Here is a 24,286-nt window from a genome sequence, read left to right as displayed (position 1 = left end):
ACTTGGCCAAGATATTTAACATTGTTAGCTTCACTTTCCTCACCGGCAACATAGGATTATCAAGTCTACACATAGGATTTTATAGAGATTGATTAGTAGAATCCCTGGCATAATGAATACTTGGTATATGTCACTATTATTTAAGAAATATCTTGGCCTACTAATCAATGGTAAGACTTACTGACCAAAGATTTTATTTGTACCCAGACTTGATGACTAAGTAGTATGATAGTGGTTGTATTTGAAATAAAATTTTCCGATTAGTAGGAATATTTCAGAAGGTATCAGAAACCAAATTTTCAAGGGGAACTGTTAGGTTTCGATTTTAGTTTAAGTTTTGCTTCTCATTAAAAAAGTACCTTGGCCTCCCTTTCCTCATCTTTAAAATGGTGCAGATAGTACCATGATGGGTAGAGCATTAGCGGTGGCTTTCACTTTTCTCTAAAAGTGAAAGGCGGTCAGAGTGGGTTTCCTTTCTTCCTGTCTTTCAGAGATTGTTTTCCCACTGAGGCTGAATTTTACCAGATTTGGTGTTCCTCTGGGATGTTCTTCAGGGATTCCTTAAGGGCATATTTTCTCTATAATACTTAGTCATCAATATACTTCCTATCAAGTTTATGGGAGAAAGCACTGCATTTTATTCTTTAGCCAGACTGTGCAATGATGGAATAACATTGTCACAGAATTCTTGGAAAGTAGGCTGCCTTCGTTGTCTATTGGTATTTTTTGGTTTAGAATATAGCATAGGGACTCTGTCTAGATTGTCTGCCATAAGATAGTTATCAGTTTTTAATTAGCCTTTGATGATATTTTCTTTTTTTTTTAAAGATTTTATAAAGATTTTATTTATTTTTTTGACAGAGAGAGACACAGTGAGAGAGGGAACACAAGCAGGGAGAGTGGGAGAGAGAGAAGCAGGCTCCCCGCAGAGCAGGGAGTCCGATGTGGGGCTCGATCCCAGGACCCTGGGATCATGACCTGAGCCAAAGGCAGACGCTTAGCGACTGAGCCACCCAGGCGCCCCTTGATGATATTTTCAAAAGTTTTATTGACTTGGATATGACAAATATAAGATGAGGGGTGCCTGGGTGGCTCAGTTGTTAAGTGTCTGCCTTCGGCTCAGGTCATGATCCCAGGATCCTGGGATCGAGCCCCACATTGGGTTCCCTGCTCTGCGGGAAGCCTGCTTCTCCCTCTCCCACTCCCTCTGCTTGTGTTCCCTCTCTCGCTGTGTCTCTGTCAATTAAATAAATAAAATCTTTAAAAAATAGTTAAAAAAGTAAGATGATGTAGTGATGATGTAGTGTATGGTGATTAACATAACATTATAAAATAAAAAAAATAAGATGATAAAAATGGAAAAAACAAAGGTCTCAAACAACTTGTTATTTTTATTTTATTTTAAAGATTTTATTTATTTATTAGAGAGAGAGAGAAGAGGGAGAGAGAGAGAGCACAAGCAGTGGTGAGGGATGGAGGGAGAGGGAGAAGCAGACTCTCCGCTGAGCAGGGAGCCTGAAGTGGGACTCGATCCCAGGACCCTGAGACCATGACCTGAGCCGAAGGCAGACGCTTAGCCAACTGCACCACCCAGGCACCCCACAACTTGTTATTTTAAAAATAACTACTTAGCAACAGGTTTATTCGTCTTAATTCAATTGAATTTTTTCCTTAAAACAGATTTATTTGTTTGTAGATGAGATGTGGTTCTCTAGATCCTCCAAATGGGTAGCTCTTAGTTCTTAGAAACTAAGTTTCTTAGAAAGCAGTTTCCTTAATTTTTCAATCTGAATTTCCAAGTTAGTCCCTCTTGCCTGACTTAAACCTCCCTTGTTCTAATTAAAAATTTTAAAGCCCGTCTTCCATTTTTGTCTTAAAAGGCAGGTCCTTAACCTTCTTGGCATAATATTAGCAATGACTATATAGAGAATTCCAATTTTGGTGAAATGGTTTTGGCAGGATGTTACTTTAGTTAGATCTGCCTCTCTCCTATCTTAACAAACACTGGTGATCTCTACAGAGCACAGTGCTCACGATGGGATCCTGCAAAAGGAGGAGAGGTGGGCACACCAAATTGCAAGACTTGTTTCATGGAAAATGAATGGGAATAAGGCAAGGGAGTGACTGGCAAATATAGGAAGGGGCAGCTTTAGGAATTCTCCTAAATCGGGAGATTTTATTAAGCACAAAACTTGGTAATTATTCAGTAATTTATTTCCTGCACTTTTAAAAGAAATGGGTAAATAGCTTTCCTTGTGGAATTATGTTCATGTGCCATGTCTAGAGACAAAAATTAACAGGCTGATGTTTATCTACAGTCACACATGCCATGTTATTTTCTGGCATCTTCTTTTCTTTTGTGAAATTTCTATGTTTAGCTAGGAACTAGCCACAATGAAAGAATGATTACATTAAAATCCAAAGGAGGGAAAAAGATGGAAAAGAATAGTACCCAATCTTAATAGTAGTTGAGCTTAGATGAGCTCTGTATGATTTTACGTTATAATTTCTACTTTTCTGTAATTTTAAATTTTCTTTGAGAAGTATGTTTCAATGAGTATTTATAATTTTAAAAATGAGTTTGCATTTTATCTAAATAAAGAAATCAAAAGGATGCATCAAGTACCCTAGTCAGTCTGTTCCTTCAAGCTATTCTTACTTAGTCAAACACAATGCTGATTATCTTAAGTACAATGATATGTAAAACTTCTTAGCATAAAATACATACCAGGATTAAGATATATAATATAATTTTTGTCAATCTCCATTTTTTGCAACATGTAGCAATAAGAGAATAATTTTAAAAATAAAAGTACTTAAATGTGTTAATATCTGAATGTTAATTTTAATATTATCTCTTTTTCTCTTTCTTTGTCTTTTGCTTAGGTCAGCTGATTGCACAGTGCTTAAATATAATTAAACATGAGGCAACATAGTATAACCTCCTGACATTATCTTATACTCTGATTTTAAGTAGAAATTATATTTGTAAGTATTTCAAAAATTATAGTCACTACTATATGTAATTGCTTTGATGTTATATAAGCTTTTAATAGATAACTTAGTCTCTGTGATGTTATTTGGTTAGAGCTGTCAGTCAATTAGAGATAGGCTTTCTTATTGTAAAATCAGAAACAATCAGTAATTGCCTATATTAAATGGAAATGTTAAAGTTCATAAAGCTTGAGAATCTTGGAACAGTAATATACATACACACGTACTTATTACTAGGATTACTCTTAGATGATAGTCCTTGGTTTGTGAAAAAGTTTGGTCTGACATTTAGTAATTAAGCCTTTTTGCATGATACTGCCTTGCCTCAACAAAGCCACATACAAATCAGGTGTAGAGAACTTTGGCTTTTAAATGTTAAAAAATAACTGGAGAAGATGGGTACCTAAAATATACTTTTACAATAGGAACAAAAAAGCTTAATAAATCCACATTCATTTTCTATTTGATTGCTAAATATATAAAGAGTTTTTAGTTATGGTCTGCCTGTCTCACAGAGAAAGTATGATTATCTAAATATATGCTGCTTTTTTTTTTAAAGTAATTGCTTGCTCAACTCTGTGCTTTCTGTAAAATATTGCAAAATTGTGTGCATCTGCAAGTTAAAACCATGTAATACAGCAGGCTAAAATTGAACAGAATTTGATTGCAGACCTGACTGTTTTTCTTGGTTTTGTCAATAGAAATACAATGTGCTAGATAGAATGTGCTCAGGATTTTTTGAACAGTCCATGAAAGGTGACAGGGATGTTAATCTCCACTTCAGCCCTGGCAACTTCACTCAAGTCCTTGGCATTCAGAATCAGAAGATATGCAGGCTTTTGTCCTGCCCCAGGGCTCACCACCACACTCAGAACTACACCTGTTAATCAAAAGTAAGTAAGGCAATGTTAGATTAAAAGAAAAAAAAAAAAAAAGCCCAGGACCATAGATTAAATGTCACTGAAAAAATATAGGAGGTATTATATTGACAAATAAAGAAAACCATATGACTTGGAATCTTGTTCTGACTCTTCCACCATCTGGCTGTGTCATCAGCCTGAAGGGATCTTTCAAACTCTTTATGTTCCCTAGACTATAAGCTCCAGGAAGGGAGTGACCATATTTGTCTTGTCCACTGTTGTATCTCAATAGCTACTACAATTACTAGGACATAGTAGGTGTTCATTAAATTCTTATTGATGAATGATCTGTGCTCTTGTCTGTAACATAAGATTTAACATAACCTACTGCAAAAAAAAAAAAGTTGTGACAATCACATGAGATTTATATATATTAAAAGACTTTGAAAACAATAAGGTATATGATTTCTGTACTCTCCAAGACCTAGCTAGAAGCTTACTTCCTTACAACAAAGTGAGAGCAAACCTTTTGCAGTTTTGTCTGGATGGGCTGTATATGTAAAATTGTTCAGCATGAAATGGCTCCATAATTCTTTATTATACTCATTTCTCTGTGGTTTTCCATATTTTAATCCCAGAGAGTGTAACCTACCTTCCTGTCCCAGCTAATCAATAGTTAACAAAGACTAATGTTTTGTCATTGAGTCACTGTGTTATAGGCTGTAGCTCCAGCTTACTAAAAGAAGAAACCCAAAGCAGAGACACAAAGCCTCATTCTCATTCTCTTTGATCTGATAGAATACTCAGTTTTTCTCCTTCGAACTTTATCCTTTTTCAGAAATTTATCTAGGTCAGGAAGGTAAAAACCTAGAATTCATGCTGTTCTTTCTTCATCCTTCCCTCTTTCATCTAGAGCAGACATGGATGTTCCATATGACACCAGATGGTACTTCAACATTTTTCCATGAGTAATCAATGAGATTGGCCACAAGATGAAACTTATTTTCTAATAAGTTTAAATTCTTCCATGCTGCATTAAATTCAGTAGTATTAAGGATCATATCTGAACATTAGGGAGTAATCACTGTGACTCCTAAGGCACTAGCATATAGAACTCCAATAAAAAGAAAGTGTTGAGACACATCCATTGCTTTCATTACCATCATCTTCCTCCAAGGCATCTGGGTGAGAAACAAAGATGGGTTCTGATGGATATGAATCAGGCTCTTGCCATACCCATGTTTCTTTAGTTTTAACATTCAGCTTACAGAGCTGCTTGTGAGAAAGAAAAATCAATCAATTAATCAGTCGATGTGCTTCACTTGAATAGTATATGACTCAAACTACTTTTCTAGGATTAGGTAAGATGGATTAATTACCCTGTCTGGAACAAAGTGATTCAAGCCAAGTCCATAGGCGTACGTGTAAGGTTTCCCGCCATACTTCTGATAATTGATTTGAGGAAACTCGAATGCTGCAAAATAGAGGACATGCTTAGGAAAACTCAGTTAATCTCTGAATGGAACAGTTTGTTCCCTCTCTAAATCATCTCACCTTGGCGAGGCCCTGAAAAGAGAACCTCAGGCTCCAGCCAGATGGTCTCGTCACTGCACAGAATTGCAGTGGCAGTTGTGTTGGGGAGGGTGACTAAGTTCTTGCCTGTGTCAGCCTAAGGAAAACGGATAACAGACACCTCAGTGAGAAGGAGGGAAAAATCAAGCAGCCATAAATGCAGTCTTCCTGAGTTTTGTCCCCTGCATTCTTTGTTTCTTCTATCAATGTGTAGGAAGAAGCAGTGCAGAAAGCTATAGAAACGTAAGCCCAGTAACATAATTGGGAAAGTTGCCTGTGCCTGTGTTAGTTACTGGCTGTGTACCACTGGGAAAGTCATGTAACCTCTAGGCCCTCTAGGCCTTCACATCTCTACAATGAGATAGTCCTCAAAGAAAATTTAGGGCTCTGAGGAAGGGCCTCTGAGGAAAAAAAATGTTTTTGTTGTTGTTGTTTGTGTGTTTGGGTTTTTTTTAGTAGAACAGCAAAAGACTTCAAACTCTATGGATTCATTTATAGTGTTTATCTGCTTTACAGTTAGGATATATTTTGATTTTGCTTGAAAAAAATCATACAGTTCTGTTGTCAAATAGAAAAAAATATATAGGAAAACTACTGGATCGGATGTTGTCTAAGATCTCTTGTCACTCCCTTACCCCGCCTGGTCATGAGCTCTTTCTAAGAACACATTTATTTTTTAATACCTGTATCAAATACTTGAGTACACGTTTTGTGCTCGACTCTATTCTAGACATTTGGGATAATTCAGAGAATAGGGTTCCTGTCCTCATGAAGCTTGCATTCTAGTTTGGGGACATAAACAATAAATATAATTAATAAAGTATATAGTATATCATGAGTACAGGGAGAAAAAAATACAGCAGAGTTAGGAGGATCAAAAGTGTGAAGTGTAGGTGGGTAATAATTTTAATAGGTGGTCAGGGTGGGCCTCCTTGAAAAGGTGATATTTGGGACAAAACTTGTAGGAGATGAAGAAATCAACAGCACAGATGCCCAGGGAAGAACATTTAAACAAAGAAAACAGTGCAAAGGCCTGAGGTAGGAGGATGACAAGTGTACTTGATGAACATTAAAGAGACCAGTGTGGCTGCAACTGACTGAGCCTGGGAAAGAGGAAGAGAGGAGGGCAGAGAAGAGATTGTGTACAGCTTTATAGGTCGTTTTGAGGACTTGGTCTTTTACTCAGAGTGAGAGATGGGAAGCCACAGAATGATTTGGGGCCGAGGATTGACATGCTGTAATATTTAAAAGAATTGCTCTGGCCGTTCTCTTGAGACTACCCTTGGGAGTAAGGGGGATGCAAGAGTGGAATTGGGGACACCAGTGTGTCCAGTCAAAAGAAAAGAGAAATCCAGACTAGGCTAGTAGCACTGGAGTCAGTTAGAAGTGGAAGGCAGAGCCATGAGGTTTTCCTGATAGATAGGCTATGGGGTAGGGAAGAGGCATGAAATTAAGACAGAAGTCAAGGATGACTCCAAGGTATTTGGCCTGAGAATTAAAGGTTGGAGCTGTGGCAACAAAGATGGGGACTGCTGCAGGTGGGGTAAATTATTTTGGTAGACGGAGAGAAGAAATTTAGATTTCATCTTATTAAGCATAAGAGGTCTGTTGGACATCCAGATGGAGACATGGAATTGGCAGTAGCATATATAAACCTTGAATTGAAAGGTAAGTTGAAAATGTAAATGTAGGCTGCTTTAAAGCATGAGTCTTTACAAAGGGAGTGAATGTACAAACAGACGATAGAATGAAGGGCTGAGTTCGGGTGCCCTCCAACATTAAGGGGTCTATAAAAAAAAAGACTGAGGATAGCTCACGGGGGCAAGAAGAGTCAAGGGAAGGATTTTGTAAGAGGGCAAAATAATAGCATGATATGAGTGACCCAGTGAAAAAGAAGGGAAAGTAGTGATAAAGGAGAGGGGAGAGAATCACTTGAGGGATGTCCTTGAGTGGGTACGGAAGGGAAAATGGGAAGGACTAGGTCTGGGTGGGATGATAAATAATTCAGTACAAGTCCAGATGCTGGTGGGTGGGTAGATGTGGTGGCAGGAGTCTAACGTTCTTTTTTGATTTCTTTCATTTGTTTCAATAAAATAGGAAGCAGAGCCATCAGCTGAGTATGAGTGTGGAGGTGGGAGGTGTTAGAAGTTTGAAGAGAGGAGGGTGTGAAATACTTAACTAGCAAAGTGGGAGAGTAAATGAAGTTGAGAAATGTAGCAGTGAGATTTGTGGTCAGGTATTTAAAAATGAACCAATTAACATGATTGTGTGTTTTCAGCACTTAATTTCATCCTTAGAGAGATACAAGTGTAGAGTGGGTGGAGAGTTGAATTTAACTTGGGGGGGGGAATTGTAGTTTTGACAAATGAGTTCAATAAAGTAAGAAAGAGGCAAGAGAAGTGAGGATCTATATAAGATTAAAATTGTTGACGATGGAATTTTAGTTAAGTAATGAGGAAAAGTAAGTTCTCAGGGGAGTGAGGTATGGTGAGAAGGTAGTAGGTTCAGTGCATTGGAGGTTTCTGGTGGGAGCTGCAATAGGGCAAGTGATCTTGAAAGATAGGAGGTGGTAGTCAGAGCATATCATGCATGAAACTAAGATTATGGAAGAAGCACAGTCATAGGTAATGGCAGGGTCAAGTGTATTTTTGGGACTATGGGGAGTGAGTGGCTGACATAGAATGGAAGACAAGATCAGTGGAAGAGGTCAAGGAACTGAGAGGCCAGGTTGTTGGAAGAATCACCTATGATGTGTATATGGAAATGACCAAGAGTCAGTAGATCCTGGGGAGTGTGACATTGAGCCAGGAGGGGAAGTGAGTGAGTGGTGCTTCATAGACAACAATAGTAATGAGGGGTGTATATATGTATGTACCACTTAGCTAAATAATTAGCTGAAATGAGATTAGAATTGGAATATTTTAAGAGTGGATAGGAGGAACAATGAATCTGGAAACAGAGAAGTGGAACAAAGAGAACACCTACCCCAACCCCAGGTCAGATGGCCTAAGGGCTGTAGGAAGAGACTGGAGAGATCAGTGTCCTCAGGAGGGAGCCAGGTTTTTGTTTTTTAAAGATTTTATTTATTTATTTGAGAGAGATAGCGAGAGAGAGATAGCACAAGCAGAGGGGAGAGGGAGAAGCAGGCTCCCCGCTGAGCTTGGAGTCTGACTTTGGGCTCCATCCCAGGACCCTGGGATCATGACCTGAGCCGAAGGTAGATGCTTAACTGACTGAGCCACCCAGGCGCCCCCAGGTTTTGGTTTAAATAATAGAAGGTGAAAGGAACATTCTGAGAAGAGGATAGAGGGGATTTTTCTGGGGGTGTATCGTGAATTAAGAGGGAATAGTAGAAGATTCTTAGGATAGGCAAGGGATAGGAGGTAAGGAGCAAATACAGAAACCATGAGAATTTTATGACATTTTGTGAAATGGAGCCTCAAGGCACTTTGTGGTGTTTTGGAGAAGAAGAGATCAAATGCCTACGTCAGACATATTATTTATATACTTGTAAGTTTAAATTGATTATCTTCATTCTATCTTATTTTTTCTATTACTAAATTACATTTTTCATGTAAGAAATCTGTAACATTACTTTTGCTTTCCCCAACAAACTAGCTCCTCATTTGAACTCCCCACCCCCCTTTTTTTCAACAGATGCATTTTTCCTTTAACCCAAAATCTCATTTCTGAGGATCTAATCTATTCATATATCTGTGCATGTATGAAATGACATACATAGAAAGTTATTCCTTATTACATTATCGGTAATAGCCAGATTGGAAACAATTCTGTTGTGCAGCAGTGAGGGACTTGGGTATGTTCACAGAAAGAATACTGTGCAGTTGAAAACAGCAAGATCTTTAGCCTATATATTGTTAAATGAAGAAAGCAGGGCACAAAACAGTGGATATAGAAAGTTACTTTTTGTGTATGAGAATGGGAAATAATTATATATATATTTTCTTATATTTGCATAAACAAACCAAAGAAAAGGAGAGACATGAAAAGTTTCACATAGGAAGTGAACGGGGATGGTATGGACTAGATACAGGAGGAGGGTGGAGTGAGATTTCCCACTTTGCATGTCATTTTGATTTTTGACCATTTAAATGCACAGCTTATTCAAAAAAACATAAAGATATATTTTAAAGATATTACCATTATCTTGATTAGTAAACTGGAAACTTCACTTATCTTAGACCCTTTTCCCTCCTTAGTCCTACCTCTCCTAATTGATGACCGATTTTTCCCTTCACTGCCAAATTTTTCAAAGTGTGGACTTACAATAACTGCTCCCCTATCCTCCCAGTTGCTCACCTTCAGTGCCTTGAATCCTGATTTCTGCCTCCCTCACCCTCATCCGTTGGAGATCACCAAATTTGGTGTTTGGCTTTTAGTCTTCATCCTTTTTAACTTGCCCATAGCACAGTGGGCACTGATAAAATCCTCTTGCCCTATCTGATGTGGGATTGTCCTCTCTTAGCTCTAGCTAGGGCTCTTTGGTGACTTTTTCTCTCTCTCTCTCTTTCTGGTTCCTCTTTTTTGTATTTTCTGTACATGAGACCTCCCAAACTTCTGTGCCTGGCCATCTTTTCTTCTCTTAGCATTTTCTGGGCTATCAAATTCTTCATTTTCAAAATAAGCAACCGTGTATGTTTTTTTTTCTTTTTTAGAAAACTTATTCTAAAGTATGACTTTTCCCTGCTAGCAGTCTCATCTATCTGTTCTCATATGTTTGATCATCATTTCAACATCAGTTAACCTATTGACCCTGATTGGCCTCACCATGTCCTTCACTGACATATGAAAGCCTATGTGACGTCTTTCATGAAGATGTTTTGGTACTGATTTTGTTGTTGTTGATGATGATAGGGGATATTTATTTAATTATTTCCTTTGTGTCAAGGACTGTATTTAATAATTAACATATATCAGCTCGTGTATCAGCCACAACAACCCTGTAAGATGGATACAGATAAGGAAAAGGAAATTTAAGAAGGTTAAATGTTTCTCTTCATAGATAGAAGAAAATTTAAGGTTAAATCACCCAGTTAATAAGTGGCGTGGCAGAGCTGAAACTCACGCCTGGCTGTATATGACTTGAAGTCAACCTCCTTACCCATTTTCCTCCCCTTCCTCATAGTTCTGCACTTCATGTTTTTCTCCACAGCTGCTCTGCCCATTATACTCCCTATTTCCAAAGGTATCACTCTAGACACATAGGCTTACAGGATCTCTATGATATTTTGCATGTCTAAGATTTAATTCATCCTGCCATCCAATCAAACGCAAGACCCTTTTAATTCTACCTATAGGAACTCTTATTTTTGTGTTTGCCTGTTCCTAGTACCACTACATTTTTCTCTCACCTGAGTGATTTTAATTGTCTTCTATACCAGGGTCCTATCTCTGTCTTTTGTACACTTCCAGTATCACTTATGCACAACACAGACTTATTTTAGAAAATCACGTTATTGGAAGTTGCAAATGATTCTAGTCATTACTTAGTCCAATTTAGTTAGGTTTCAGAGCTGGCAACTGAACTTAGAGTGATTGAGTGACTTGCTTGGGGAAACCAGACATTTAGTAGAAGAGAAAACCATGAAAGTCAGTCCACTTGGTACCCAGTCCACCAGCTCTGAACGTGGTTTTCTTCTGTTCAGAAACCTTCACTGCCAAATAAAGTACAACCTCTTGGCCTGGCCTTAAAGCTTTTGAAGAGTACAAGTCTGATTTTTAAGCTTTTTTTTACCCCCCCCCCCCAATTTATTCCACTACTTATGCTTATGTTCTAACGAATTGGATTGCAGTCAGTTCCCTCTGCTCTTCTGCCCCTCCCCACTTCTGTCTTTTTTCAAACTCTTCCTTCTGTCTTAAGTTGATCTGCTTCAATTTCTTCCGCCAGAATATTGCAAATGACTGTGTTCCATGAATCTCTCAAGTGTGACTGACTGTTCCATTCTCTGAATAGCCAAAGCAATTTATTCCTCCCTCCCACTACTTATCTCTTGCCAACATGTGTTATCATTACCAAGTCACCTTCCTTCTTCCTACTACACTAGGTAATGAGTTCCAGAACAAGAGCGTATCCTATTGATGTACGCACTGAAAGAACTGGTATGATGCCGTGTTACAGTGGTTAATTCATAACTATTGGGAGAGAGTGAAAGCAGGGTCTATGGTGACGTTAGACATTTTTTCATCACTGAAGTTCTCTATTTCATAATTGGGTGGTCTTTCTTCAGGCAGTGGTGACTACACATTTATGAAAATCTTTCCTTTTTCCTCTTTTTGGATGTGAAGAGAGTGAGGTAAGGGGTATTCAAATTAAATGATCTTCCTTCCTTAATTTAAAGATGATTGTGATTTTCTCATTACTAGTAAAATAAGAGTTTACTAAAATCATTGGACTCATTCATTTGGTATTTTTGTGGGCACTCAGCTAAGTACCAGAGATATGCTTCCCAAGGGCAAAGTTAGAGTGCTTAAAGCCCCATACAATGTCATTCCAACCTTCCTTCCAGTCCCTCTGCCCAATGCCCATCTCTCCTCTGCTCCCAATGTACCAGCTCCACCAACTACTTTATATTTTTTTTATATTCAGTTTTGCTCTTTTAAACCTCCCTGCCTTTGTAGAAGCTCATTTACCTAACTACCTAATGCCCCACCTCAACTTCCTCCTCCTTTCTTATCCTTCATAGAGCTTACATACTTGCTTAAGAGCAGTAGTGTCTGGTTCTAAATTGGGTTTATTTTCCACTATATTTGATCTAGTTTTGAGTACAATGTTTTATATGCCATGTAGCTGCCTTACCCACTTTTGTGTATATATCTCATATAAACATAAATGGCAGTGTATGCTCATGTATCTATTGTGAAAATTCTATTTGTCTTGATTTTGACTGGCATTCTATTACACAAAAACTTCTCGATGTTAATCTAATATTCTAAAAAGACAGCCACTGAATACAAAGAAGAAAAAGTAGAAATAAAAAGATGACTGCCAAAGGCTATTAATGATGTTTGTCCTCTATTGACATTTTTAGAAGATTTGCAGAAAACCAAAATAATGGGCTGATTTCCCTAAAGGGGTACTTTTTAATGCTTCATTTCTTTAGAATTTCAAATTATTTAAATTAAATTATTTATATTATTGACAGAGGATCCTAGGAATCAGTGGTCTGCACTATTCACTGAGAAAATATATTTTGAAAGGATTTTGCAAATGAAAGAACAGCGCATCAAAACCTGGTTTTCATTTTGGCTCTGCTGCAGTTGGCTTTTGCTAAGTCATATCACTCTTCTGAGCTCTAGTTTCTTGAGGGGAGTTGAATTAGTGTATTTTTAAAGTTCCTTCCAGCTTTGAAATTTCAAGATTTTATGTATAAACATAAGGCAGGAGAACAAATCTGGATATATCTGAAATCTGTGTAGAGGGCAGTTACCTTGTCAATATTCAGAGGAAGCACGTATCTCCTCACTTCAGGCTGGGGAGCTTTTCTGGCATTTTTTTTCACCTCTTCCCAGTTCTCACGTAAATTGGCTAAATATAAGTAATTATAAACAAATTCAAATCTGCAAAAGTAAGAAGTCAGACATGAGCACAGACAATTGCAGATAATTTCAGAGAGATGATCCATGCCTTTTAAAAGAACAACTGCCTGCCTATTCTGTATGGCCTTTTTTTTTTTTTTTTTTTTAAAGATTTATTTATTTATTTTAGAGAGAGAACAGGCGAGCAAGCACGGTGTAGGGGGTAGGGGTAGGGGGGAAGGGCAGAGGGAGAGAGAGTCTTAAGGAGACTCTGTGCTGAGCGTAGAGCTGAGGTCAGGCTCGCTTCCACCAACCCTGAGATCAGGACCTGAGCTGAAACCTAGAGTCGGACACTTAACCGACTGTGCCACCCAGGCGCTCCAACCTGCCTGTTTTTTTATTCTCCAACCCAGAAACTGCTAATGACCCAAGTATATTAGAGCCATTTCCTCCTGTCCATGCTGCATGAAAAACAAACAAAACAAAGAAACCTGCCTCACCAGTATGTTTACATAAGAGCAGCTTTTGATACTTTCTGTTCTGTTTCTCCATCATCATCCTGTGTCTTTATGGGCTACTATCTTTTTAAGTGACTTGGTATTCTCAAGAAAGCGTGCCTCATTCTTCCAAACCCAGAGTGGGTGGAGTTCAAGGCCCCACAGGGGAACTCGTCAAGTTGCAGTGAGGTTAAGTTTAAATTTACTTATCAGGGCATAGCACCTTTTATTTTCAGATCAGGTTCATAGACCTGATCAGTTTTCAATAATTAACCAGGGTTTGATGTTCAGTTTATGATTGCTTCTGATTACCTAGCCTCCCTACTGCTTTTTCAATTATATTCTGTGACTTAAGCACACTTCTTGCTTTTTTTTAGCTGTAATTCATATTAAATATTGAGAGCAGCATCTCTGAAAATGGCCCCTAATTTCTAGGCATGACTGGGAGATGTAACATTATCCAGTGTCCTTTCTTACCCTTTCCAGCAACAGAGATCCACAATCAGAAACTCATTGTCTTCATAAGTATTGATGTGATGGAAGAGATTAAAAGAAGAGGTCCTGTATTTATTATTGAGATACTTTCTTCTTTTTTTGTCAGCGATATGAAGCCAAACCTTGAAAAGTGAGGAGAATATTTTGATGCATTTAAAAAGGAAAACATTATACATTATGAAACATCTTTGGAATCATAAACTTGACAGATGCACAACTTACCCCCATGGTTTCATTGGACTCAAAACAATCCATGTAGTTGGCTCCCCAAAGACTCCATGAAGAAAGGAACTTGAATAGGTTAATTTTGACTGGCGTCTCCACAAAAACAATATAGTTGGGAGTCAAACCAAAACTGTTTAGAAGCACAAATAGACTTGTGAATGGGTAGGGCCGATTCTCAAACCACAAAGAAATATGTGCACATGAGGTATGAATCAACAGTGCCTACATGAGATTAATTACATTTAAATTTAGGTTTCTGCAAGAAAATGTCGTGATCAGGATTGGTATCAAAGGTAGGCAAAGCAGATCTTTAAACTTGAGTTTTCCTGAAGATTCATAGCAGGCCTTCAAGTTACCTATGGACGTAAGATGGCTTGAATCGGTCACTGCAGGGGAATTGTACAACGACCTCTGACTTGCTTATTGGATCTTCCTTGTCTGAAATAAAGCGGTTTTAAAAGGCTTTGGAAAAGCCTTTTTTTTCCCTCTTTTAATACAAAGCATTTAGAACAGCTTATGCAAGTAAAGAAATACATTTTCAGATCTTGGTTTTTTTTTTTTTTTAGGGCTTATTTTCCTTTCCTCAGTCATTGGCATTTCTTAGGGAAATTTCACGTGGAGCTACAGTCACCCAGGAAAATCCAAACAGCAGCAGATTTGGAAACGTGTGCTCAGTGTTGTGGCAGGCAGAGGACCGTGGGGTCCCATCTTAACAACTGGAGGTGGTAGGTGCTAAGTCAGTGAGTAAGGCAAAAATGTAGTATGATGAAAATGCCTTTTGTAATCCCTTAAGTTACCTGTAAAGTATATGTGGGTTTGTCTCATTAGTTCTGTACAGTAATTCTTAAGCACAGTAAAGTTTGTTTCCTACTATGTTAGTGGTCTTCAAACCTTAGTGTGCATCAGAATCACATAAAGAGCGTCTCAAAAGAGTAATCGTGGGCCCACACCCAGAATTCCTCCTTCAGTCAACCACTGGTGGGGCTCTGGATTTCTAGCGGCTTCCCCAAGTGATGCTGCCGGTCTAGGGACTACACCTTGAGATCCATGCTATGCAATACTAAACTATATATTCAAATATATATATATATTCAAATATATATATATATATTCAATCTATATGTATTCAAATAATTCTGTCGCCAAGATGGTTATCAAACTTCTGGCAGTGAATGGAGGATGAATGGAGAATTCTAAAGAGTACTCTCTTTTCTGTTTTAATATTATTTCTCTATAATATTAATATGAGTTAATAGATTTGTTTGTGGCTTTGGGAATTAAAAACACAGAATACGTAGTACCCTCTCATGTATGTGTGTGTGCTATGATGCATATGCATATGTTTGTTTAAAAATTTAATTTTGCCTGGAACATGAATAAGGGCTCAATAAGTATTTCCTGAATTTGAATCTAACTCTTATATGAGCAAATACTCATATACACTACATTTTTGAAACATTGTAGAATATGATTTGGCCGCTTGCTTTCTATATTTTCAAGTCGTCATTTTCTGCTACCGTGCTTCTGGGCATTGGTCCCTGGTAGAGCAATCGGAAAGTAATTTAACTGTGCATCTATAATGTTATCCTGATATTCTGATCTGGTAATCCCATTTCCGGGAATTTTCTCACAATATAGATACTTGTTTTAAGAAGAGTCAAATTGGTAAACTGACCTGCTTGTAGTGGAGGGATCTTTACAATATTGTAGGCAATTGAAAAATTTTTCCCAAAGCAATTACCAATGTTGTAAACAGTTCCATCACTTTCAATATGGGGGTGAGCAGTGGCTCCATTGACAGAGACATAGTTGCAAAGATCAACCTATGGAAGGGGAACAGATGTCATCCGTGTAAAGAGAAACGCTGTTTTACCCCGTGGTCTCTAGGTCTGACCTTACTGCTACCACTTGCATCCTCACCCAAAATGCATTTTCTCTTTCTTTCCGTCTTTCTGGGTTCTACCCTATTTCAAGTCTGCCTGAGTTCCTATTTTCAGTGCACAGCTTTCCTCTGACCCTCATGCTGAGCCCCAAGCCTCTGAAATCTTGGAGATTCTTGACTGTGTTCTTCAGTGTATACCATACTCGGTTCTGGTTAGTTACTTTCCTTTTGCACATGCAGATTGTTCTCAAACTGATAATGTGATTCCTGGGATTTCTTTATATCTCCCCTATTGTATTAGATGAATTGTGTGAAATTGCTGAGATATACAATAATTTTTATTTTACAAAAATGGCCACTTTGTATAGTATAACCTAAATACCAAATCCAGTGGCTTGCACAGAGTATAAATTTGGAACTGAAAGAAACCCCAGAATTCTATTTAGTACAGAGTCAACCTAAATAGACTTCAGGAGAACCATGAATCTCCTGGAATTAAATGCAAATGTTTTGGAGAAAAGATTTAGCGCTTTAATTCAATTTGGAGTCTCATAAGAAATTCAGAATCACAAATCTAGCATAAATCTCTCTGTGTACAGAAAGAGAAATTGAGGTCTAAGAGAGGTCAAGTGATTTTTTTCAAGGATACAGAGCCACACACTGGCAAAATCAGCACTAGAATTTCTACCATGACTTGCTCAGTACAGATTTATTGAATGAATAATTGATGAGGTATATATTTAACCAAAATTCTTTCTATTTGATTAGGAGAATATGTTTTAAAGGGAGTTTTTAGTATTCTTATTTAAATAACAAGTAAGACATTCATTCGTTCGATCATTCATCAAGTACTCATTGAACTTCTATTATTACTATACCAGGGTCAAGAATTCACTCTAGATTTGTGCTGCCCAAAATGGTAGCCACATGTAATTTAATGTGGATTGATTTTGATTAGATAAAATTTTAAATTTAGTTCCTCAGTCACATTAGCCACATTTCAGGTACTCAGTAGCACTTGGAGAATGCACCTAGAGAACACTGCCGTCATTGTAGAAAGTTCTATTTTATAGTACTGTTAGACCAATAAGCTGGTATATAATATAGTGCATTGCTGGTAAATGCAAAATGGTATCTGTAGAGAAGCGTCATCTAACCCAGACTGGGAGATTAGACCAGGCTTCCCAAGGGCAATGACTCCAACTAATGCTTGAAAGACAAGTAAAAGTTAGCCAGGTGGAGAAGGATGACAGGTGTTTCAGGGAGTGGGAACCCTAACGTACAAGCATTGAATTGTGAAATAGTAGGTGCTGTTTGGGGATTACGAGTCTGTAATCTGTGAAAGGCATGCACGGAGGAGGAGAAATAAGAACCAGTCAGCCACAATGTCCTGTTTGGACTTTATCTTGGGAAATGTGGGTGCCTCAGATAGAGTAACACATTTATACTTGTATTTTAGAAAAATTGCTTCTACTGAATTAGGGACGTTGTATTTAAGAGAATCAGGCTGGAGGCAAAGGCACTGATTAGGAGGCTATTTTAGTAATAGTAATAAAAAAATCAAGTTTTGAAACTATATTTTTATATGAAGTCAAGGCACACTGATACAATGAAACTTGACCCCCTAATAAAGGCTATTTTCGAGCCGTGAGCCATACATGAACTTTACATTTGCAGTTATAGTACCATAGCAATTTGAGTACAGATTCACTCATCAGAGTTAAATGAATGGTTTAGAATTCAGTTTCAGTTCTTCTCCAAATTATCTAACACATACCCTTATACAATTACAGACATACATCAAAAACAAGAAAGAGCTATTGAAGAGGATATGTTAAGCCTTAGTAAATAGTCTGCTGAGAATTATAAATTAGCTAGTGACATTGAGACCTAGGGTTGGGACTATTTTTCCTTTCTATTTCTACTACACTGAATTTCTAGTTCTGGTTCTTAAATTCCACCTAACTTGTCTCCTAGCTATCCCTTATCTCTTGTGTTCTCCCATATAGTTTATGCATGGCTTCCAGATTAAGTATCCTAAAGCACAGCTCTGCTTACACCATTTCTCCAAGCAAAAACTGCCAGTAGCTTCCCATTAGCTAAACAACTTATTCCAAGTTTTTGTCTTACCCAGGTTGTCTTTACCTATTGATAGATCCTTTGCACCTAGTATAAATTCTGATACATGGCAAGGACTCAGTTTGTGTCACAAATGAATGAACACATATGTTAGGCAATAAGGTTTTCCTCCAACCCATATAATAAGTGTTTAAAATTTCATAGAGGAAGAAACAAAAGTTTGCCCTGTGTCACATAGCTAATTGTTGATGACAAAGCAAGGAGGTGAAAATCTATCTGGCTCTCATGTTCTTTCCCCCAAATTGCAGTTAATTCTAAACTGCACATTCTAACTTCTCGAGCAATACTGCCTGAGCATTGTGTCCTACCTGCTTAATTGTCTCCAAGGTCTCGGGATTAATCTTTGTAATGAAGTTGGTCTCTGTGCAGGCATAGTAATCTTCCCCTACTGGGTAGACGTTAACAAGGGCATTGTCAGTGACCTCCACTCCTCGAAAGTAAGAAAAAAACCTGCAGAAGCAAATGGATTTTTCAGTCCAGTAACTTTCAAGCCGTGAGAGAAAAGGGCTAATGTAAAATGTCTTTAATAACATGCAGTCAAGTTTCAGTAACCTGGAAAATATATTCTTGCAGGGATCTGGGAAAGCACAGGTGCCAAATTCCGTTATGACGATTCTTTTCTCAGTCATTGCCCGGACGTAAGCATCAGTGCGGATGAACCTGAAGGACACGGAGACATGGGAAAGGGTCATAGGCACGGGCAATCAGTGTGGTCCATATGGAGCTGAGAATGGTCATTCCGTGTGTCCTTAACAAGTTGGAACCATAAATCCACAACATGAAGAATGAGGAGTATTGTCAGGTCACTTTCTCAGAGTGACTAAGAGAGAAAGAGACAACGTGCTATGAGCTTAAGTTTATGTCTTATAAACCTCACAATGACAGATGAGGAAATTGAAGCTCATGGCTTGGACTTGTCATGTCCAGCAGAGAAGTTAAGCCATTGACATATGTGATGGAGCTGGATTAGAACTCAAGTTGGCCAGGGCCAGGAAAGGTGCATTTCTCCATATCACACTATGCAGCCTCCATGGGTGGTTCACATAGGACCTCTGACTTCCTGTAGCCTGTAACATATCAACCTAACACTGAATGGAGAAATACAGAACATGGTGTGCCGAATTATATTCCTTTCAATCTCCCTTATGTCACTCTTGGTTTTTTTCTTCGATTTAAAAATTTATTTTGCTAGTTTTAAAAGTAGGTGTTCTTGAATCCAGTATCTTGCACAGACAGAACTCCGCAACCATATCCCATACGTTGCCTAGGATTTCTCATGTAGAAAGCCAATTAAAATCTGATTTTGCATTTCTTCCAATGCATATAATAAAGTTTAAAATTTCATGAATGAAGAAACAAAGTCAAGAAGAGGAAAAAGTACCAAGGTCTTTAGGGGGCATATGAAAGCTTCGTCGGACTTTAGCTAAATTTGTGCTTGACCTGATCTATTTCTCTTCTATTACAGTCTTGAGTTATCCTGACTATAGCAAACCTTCATTTGCTCTTCCTTTTGGTGTCTCTTCAGAATTCCTGATACCTGTGGTGATCAACAAAGCCTCTAAGGGGTCTGACTATTAAAGCAAAAGCAATTTATTGTTGTGTTAATGGATACTTGGACTGAAGGCTTAGACCTTGGGGCCTTTTTGCAACAATCTTCTGTTCTTAGAAAACTTATTAATAATACATTATATGTTAAAAAAAAAGAAGAAAGTAAGAAGGGAAAAATGAAGGGAGGGGAATCAGAGGGGGAGATGAACCATGAGACTGTGGACTCTGAGAAACTAACTGAGGGTTCTAGAGGGGAGGCGGGTGGGGGGGATGGGTTAGCCTGGTGATGGTTATTAAAGAGGGCATGTACTGAATGGAGCACTGGGTGTTATAAGCAAACAATGAATCATGGAACACTACATCAAAAATTAATGGTCTACTGTATGGTGACTAACATAACATAATAAAATAAAATTAAAAAAAGGAAAAACATTTTGAATAGTGATAAAAAAAGAAAAAAGGAAACATCTTTCTTGTATCATTATGACATAATTTGGCCCTTCCCTCTCTGTGCCACCCCTCCCTCCTACCCAGGGGCCTTTCTGATTATTAAAAAAAAAAAAAAAGAGTCAAGAGAACCAGTGGTCTAATAATTATAACAATAACTATAATAATAGCAACTTATTATTACTGCATGCTTTCCAGGTACTTCATTTAATCCTTGTAATGACCCCTGAAGTAGAATTTTAGAGATGACAAAACCAAGAATTAGAGATTAACATCTTGCCAAAGGTTGCCCATTTAGGCAAGTGGCGTTTGGTAGATGTAGAATTTGAAGCTGGCCTGTTGGGCCCGAAAGCCCTAGTCCTTAAGTTCTTCTTTATCATCGCACAGCTCCCAGGTATCTATGCAAAAGGCCATGGGTCAGTTGATTCTGAGAGGAAGCAAATCTAGAAGTCGCCTCTTGGGTTCAAGAGGTTGAGAAACATGTAGGAGGAGGAGCTAAGCTAGGCCCCACCCCCAGGAGGAGTGGGACCTGGCATTCTTTACCTTCTATGATATGTGACATGTCCTTCTTTAAAGTCAAACTTGTGCAGGAGGGCTTGCCCATCAAACAGGTGGTAAAATGGTTCAGATCCAACTTCAAAGAGTCCTGGCCCACATCGAAGGAGACTGCCAGTGAGCCAGAGGGGGATCCTGCCTGTGATGAAGGTGAGACATAGAGCATTGTTTCTTACCCCTGCCCTTTGCTGGGCACATCCCTAGCAAGGGGTGGTGATTATATTAGCCCCTCAGTTGGGCAGCCTCTTTGTAATGCTGATAGTGATTTTCATTCCCAGCTCTCACCCTGGGCGGCCCTTACAAAATGCTTGCTGACTTGACTCCCCTTTCGCTAGGAGACCAAGTGGTGGGAAACGTTGCAATGCCTGGGTTTGGTGGGACAAAGACAAGGAAAAGCACCTAGGAACTCTGGAGGAAATGGGAGGACAATGGGACTCTGCACCTAACAGATTTCCCCAGACACCAACATATTTGCCTTTTTACCATCTCACTTTTAAGAATTTCAAATTTCTTGATGTATTTTGATGGAGTGAGGGGTAGGAAAGGTGGATTAGGAATAAGGATCAAAACGCTAAAAAAAAGGTGTTTCTATAGAAGAAGCCATCTAAATGGCAACAAGAATACTGGCTTTTTAAAACCTATTCCTTTGAGGTTATGGGCTACTGTCCAGGTGATTAACCTCCTGAAGGAGAAATTGCACAGGGCTGGCTGTCAGAGACCTGGATTCTGGTTCAGGATTTGCCACATGCCATCTCTGGGGCTCAGTGTCCTCATCTGCAAAATGAGGGGTATACAACAAAAGCCATAAGGCCTTTCAGTTTAAGCAGTTAGGTCTGTGCCCTTGTATCCTTTGGAAAGTGTAGTGTTTGCTTAATCCTTACAAATTTTTTTTAAACAAATGGATTATTTCCTGCAGTTCCATTTCAGCAGCCTGCTTCATAAGAATGTATAATTCTGATAAAACCTTTAAGAAGGCATGACTTAACTAATGACACAACATACATTTGATTGCTAGAACCTGAATTGTTAGCATCAGAATCTAGCTGAGAGAGAACATTTAGCTTCTCCCTTTTATTTTACAGAAGAGGAAATGGGAGGAAAGAGACTTGCCATTCCAAGCAAGGATGACGTATGGGTCACGTGATGTCTTTGGATAATGCTAACAATAGTAATAATAAACAACCACTTAGTGGCTGCTTTATTTTGGACACTAGGTGAATCTTTCAGTAATCCTACTCAATCTTCACAATATCCCCATGAGGGAAAGTTTGGTTTTTGATAGGTAAGGGAACTGAAACTCAGAAAGTTTAAGTAACTCGTAAGATTCCCAGCTAGTAAAATAATGGAGCTGCAATTAGCTGCAATTATCACCACATCTGTCTGATTCCAGAAGCAATACAACAGGCATGAAACCTACCACCCTTTATTGTAATATTTCCAGATGCTTGTCACCTGGTCCTCACTTATCCAGACACTGGAAGATAATGGAACAGACATTTCTAGGAAACTGACTATGTGCCAGGTACTGAGTTAGGCACTGACAATTTCAAGATGACAAAAGATGTAGTCCCAGTCCTTAAGGAATTCCACTTAGACAGCATGTTTCTCCATTAGGGAAATAAAAGGTAAATGAGAGGAAATGGGTTTCTGGCAGAAAAGGCCCACATCTCCAGATTCCCCTCTCTGGAGCCCACAGGGGGAACCACCACTGAGAGATGCCAATGAATAAAAAGCCAGAGAAGAGGGATCTTGACAAAAATAGAGAAGATGCTTTCAAGACTGGTGAGACCAACCTGTAACATGAGCTGTGAGCGGTGAGGACAGTTCCTCCACAGTTTCGAACAGTTTCTTGTAACCACCAGCAGGATGTTCAACTCTGAAAAGGTGGAATAATTGGGAAGAAGCCCACGTTGATACTCAGAGAAGTCCCCTGAGACAGAGGCAGAGCTCCAGGAGAAAAAGCATTCTCTGGTTCAATGTCAGAGCACCACTGCCAGTCTAGCCTTTGCTTGGGCGGGTGACAGAAATGTCCTCAGGTTTCCTAGTGGGGGCAGGTGGGTGCTGGGTCAGTGCTCTACTTTTGATGTCAGGGGAAATGACCTCCCTTTTATTTATTTATTTTCTCTCTCTCTCTCTTTTTTAAATTTTATTTATTTTATTATATTATGTTAGTCACCATACAATACATCATTAGTTTTTGATGTGGTGATCCATGATTGTTTTTGTATAACACCCAGTGCTCCATGCAAAACGTGCCCTCCTTAATACCCATCACTGGGCTCATCCATCCCCCCACCTCCCTCCCCTCTAAAACCCTCAGTTTGTTTCCTGGAGTCCATCATCTCTCATGGTTTGTCTCCCCTTCCAATTTCCCCCTTTTAATGTCACAGTGAACTTAATTCTGCCCTCTGCAGTCTTCCCACATTTCTGATGACAAATCCATTAATCCTGCTGCTATCACTTGTCTTCCCCCAGAATTACCCTGTCCTGTCGCTACTCTAAGTGCACTGAATCATTGATTCTCTTTCCTTATCCCTCTCCCTCCAAGAGTTGGGAGATGACAGCTTTTTGGGTCAGTAACTCACTCTGTTATTCACCCATATTATACCATCATCTCTTCCTATCATCCTATTTCTTCGCCAATCTCCAAGAGCTATGGTTCTCTTTAAAAATAGGCTGACTAGGAGATTCAGGTTTCATATTTTTACTTATTTCTTACCTCCTCACTTTGGCTTCATTTTATAACTTCTTAGAGTGGGGACTCTGACCAGACTCCTTAATTATGAGAGCTATCTTTCATTAAGCACTTACTATGTGCCACACACCATAAGGAGAATTTTGTATGCTCTTAGCTCATTTAAATGTCACAGTACCACAATGGGGAAAATATGGCTCTTATGCTCATTTGATATCTAGAAAATCGTAGACTATGAAAGGTTAACTCCAAAATCACACAGCTAGGAAATGGCTGCAACCTAGGCCAGCCTCATCACAACATCATGCTCACAACTGTTTTCAAGGCCCATTCACAAAAATCCCACAGTAATTTACACCCCAATTCTAGATATTTGCTTCAATATGTAAATAGGAAGAAATTCTCCCCTCAAGACCTGAGGTGGCCTCCCATAAGCAGGCCATCAATCCTCTTCAGGACCTCTTGAAATAGCCCATTTACCATCGACCCACTAAGGCGTTTAAAAACACCTCCCAGAGAGGGGCGCCTGGGTGGCTCAGTTGGTTAAGCGACTGCCTTTGGCTCAGGTCATGATCCTGGAGTCCCGGGATCGAGTCCCACATCGGGCTCCCTGCTCAGCAGGAAGTCTGCTTCTCCCTCGGACCCTCTTCCCTCTCGTGCTCTCTATCTCTCATTCTCTCTCTCTCAAATAAATAAATAAAATCTTTAAGAAAAAAAAAAGAAAAAAAAAACACCTCCCAGAGATACTTACTGGATGGACATTTCCTCTCGGTGGAGGATTGAGAGTTCTGGCTCCAAGTGCAGAGTGAGGGAGCAAGTCCTCGACCAGGGGCCAAGTGCA

General features: G+C 38.9%; 1 protein-coding gene across 7 annotated transcripts in view; it reads right to left on the bottom strand.

The window, feature by feature from the left end:
* Positions 1 to 1,674: 1,674 nt before the first annotated feature.
* The window catches only part of RPE65 (retinoid isomerohydrolase RPE65), a 22,749-nt gene continuing 137 nt past the window's right edge, over positions 1,675 to 24,286 (bottom strand). The window contains exons 2-15 of one of the 7 annotated variants that reach the window (XM_073896549.1): positions 24,197 to 24,233; positions 22,544 to 22,626; positions 20,739 to 20,889; positions 18,753 to 18,860; positions 18,509 to 18,650; positions 15,855 to 16,002; positions 14,536 to 14,617; positions 14,177 to 14,309; positions 13,937 to 14,076; positions 12,875 to 13,004; positions 5,409 to 5,523; positions 5,234 to 5,328; positions 5,015 to 5,129; positions 1,675 to 3,874 (exon numbers count right to left, since the gene is read on the bottom strand). In XM_073896549.1, the coding sequence (XP_073752650.1) occupies positions 3,723 to 3,874; positions 5,015 to 5,129; positions 5,234 to 5,328; positions 5,409 to 5,523; positions 12,875 to 13,004; positions 13,937 to 14,076; positions 14,177 to 14,309; positions 14,536 to 14,617; positions 15,855 to 16,002; positions 18,509 to 18,650; positions 18,753 to 18,860; positions 20,739 to 20,889; positions 22,544 to 22,626; positions 24,197 to 24,207 (1,605 nt within the window). In that variant the 5' untranslated portion in view covers positions 24,208 to 24,233 and the 3' untranslated portion in view covers positions 1,675 to 3,722. Of the gene's footprint in view, positions 3,875 to 5,014; positions 5,130 to 5,233; positions 5,329 to 5,408; positions 5,524 to 12,874; positions 13,005 to 13,936; positions 14,077 to 14,176; positions 14,310 to 14,535; positions 14,618 to 15,854; positions 16,003 to 18,508; positions 18,651 to 18,752; positions 18,861 to 20,738; positions 20,890 to 22,543; positions 22,627 to 24,196; positions 24,234 to 24,286 lie in introns of those variants that run through there. The other 6 variants (XM_025871823.2, XM_073896552.1, XM_073896551.1 and 3 more) reach the window with 6 other exon arrangements.

The sequence above is a fragment of the Callorhinus ursinus genome, unplaced genomic scaffold (assembly GCF_003265705.2).
Source record: "Callorhinus ursinus isolate GAN/ISIS: 27379988/994484 unplaced genomic scaffold, GSC_fseal_2.0 scaffold9, whole genome shotgun sequence".
Classification (NCBI taxonomy): domain Eukaryota; kingdom Metazoa; phylum Chordata; class Mammalia; order Carnivora; family Otariidae; genus Callorhinus; species Callorhinus ursinus.
Note: the sequence above shows the minus strand (reverse complement) of the source record. Positions and strands in the feature narration are given on the sequence as shown.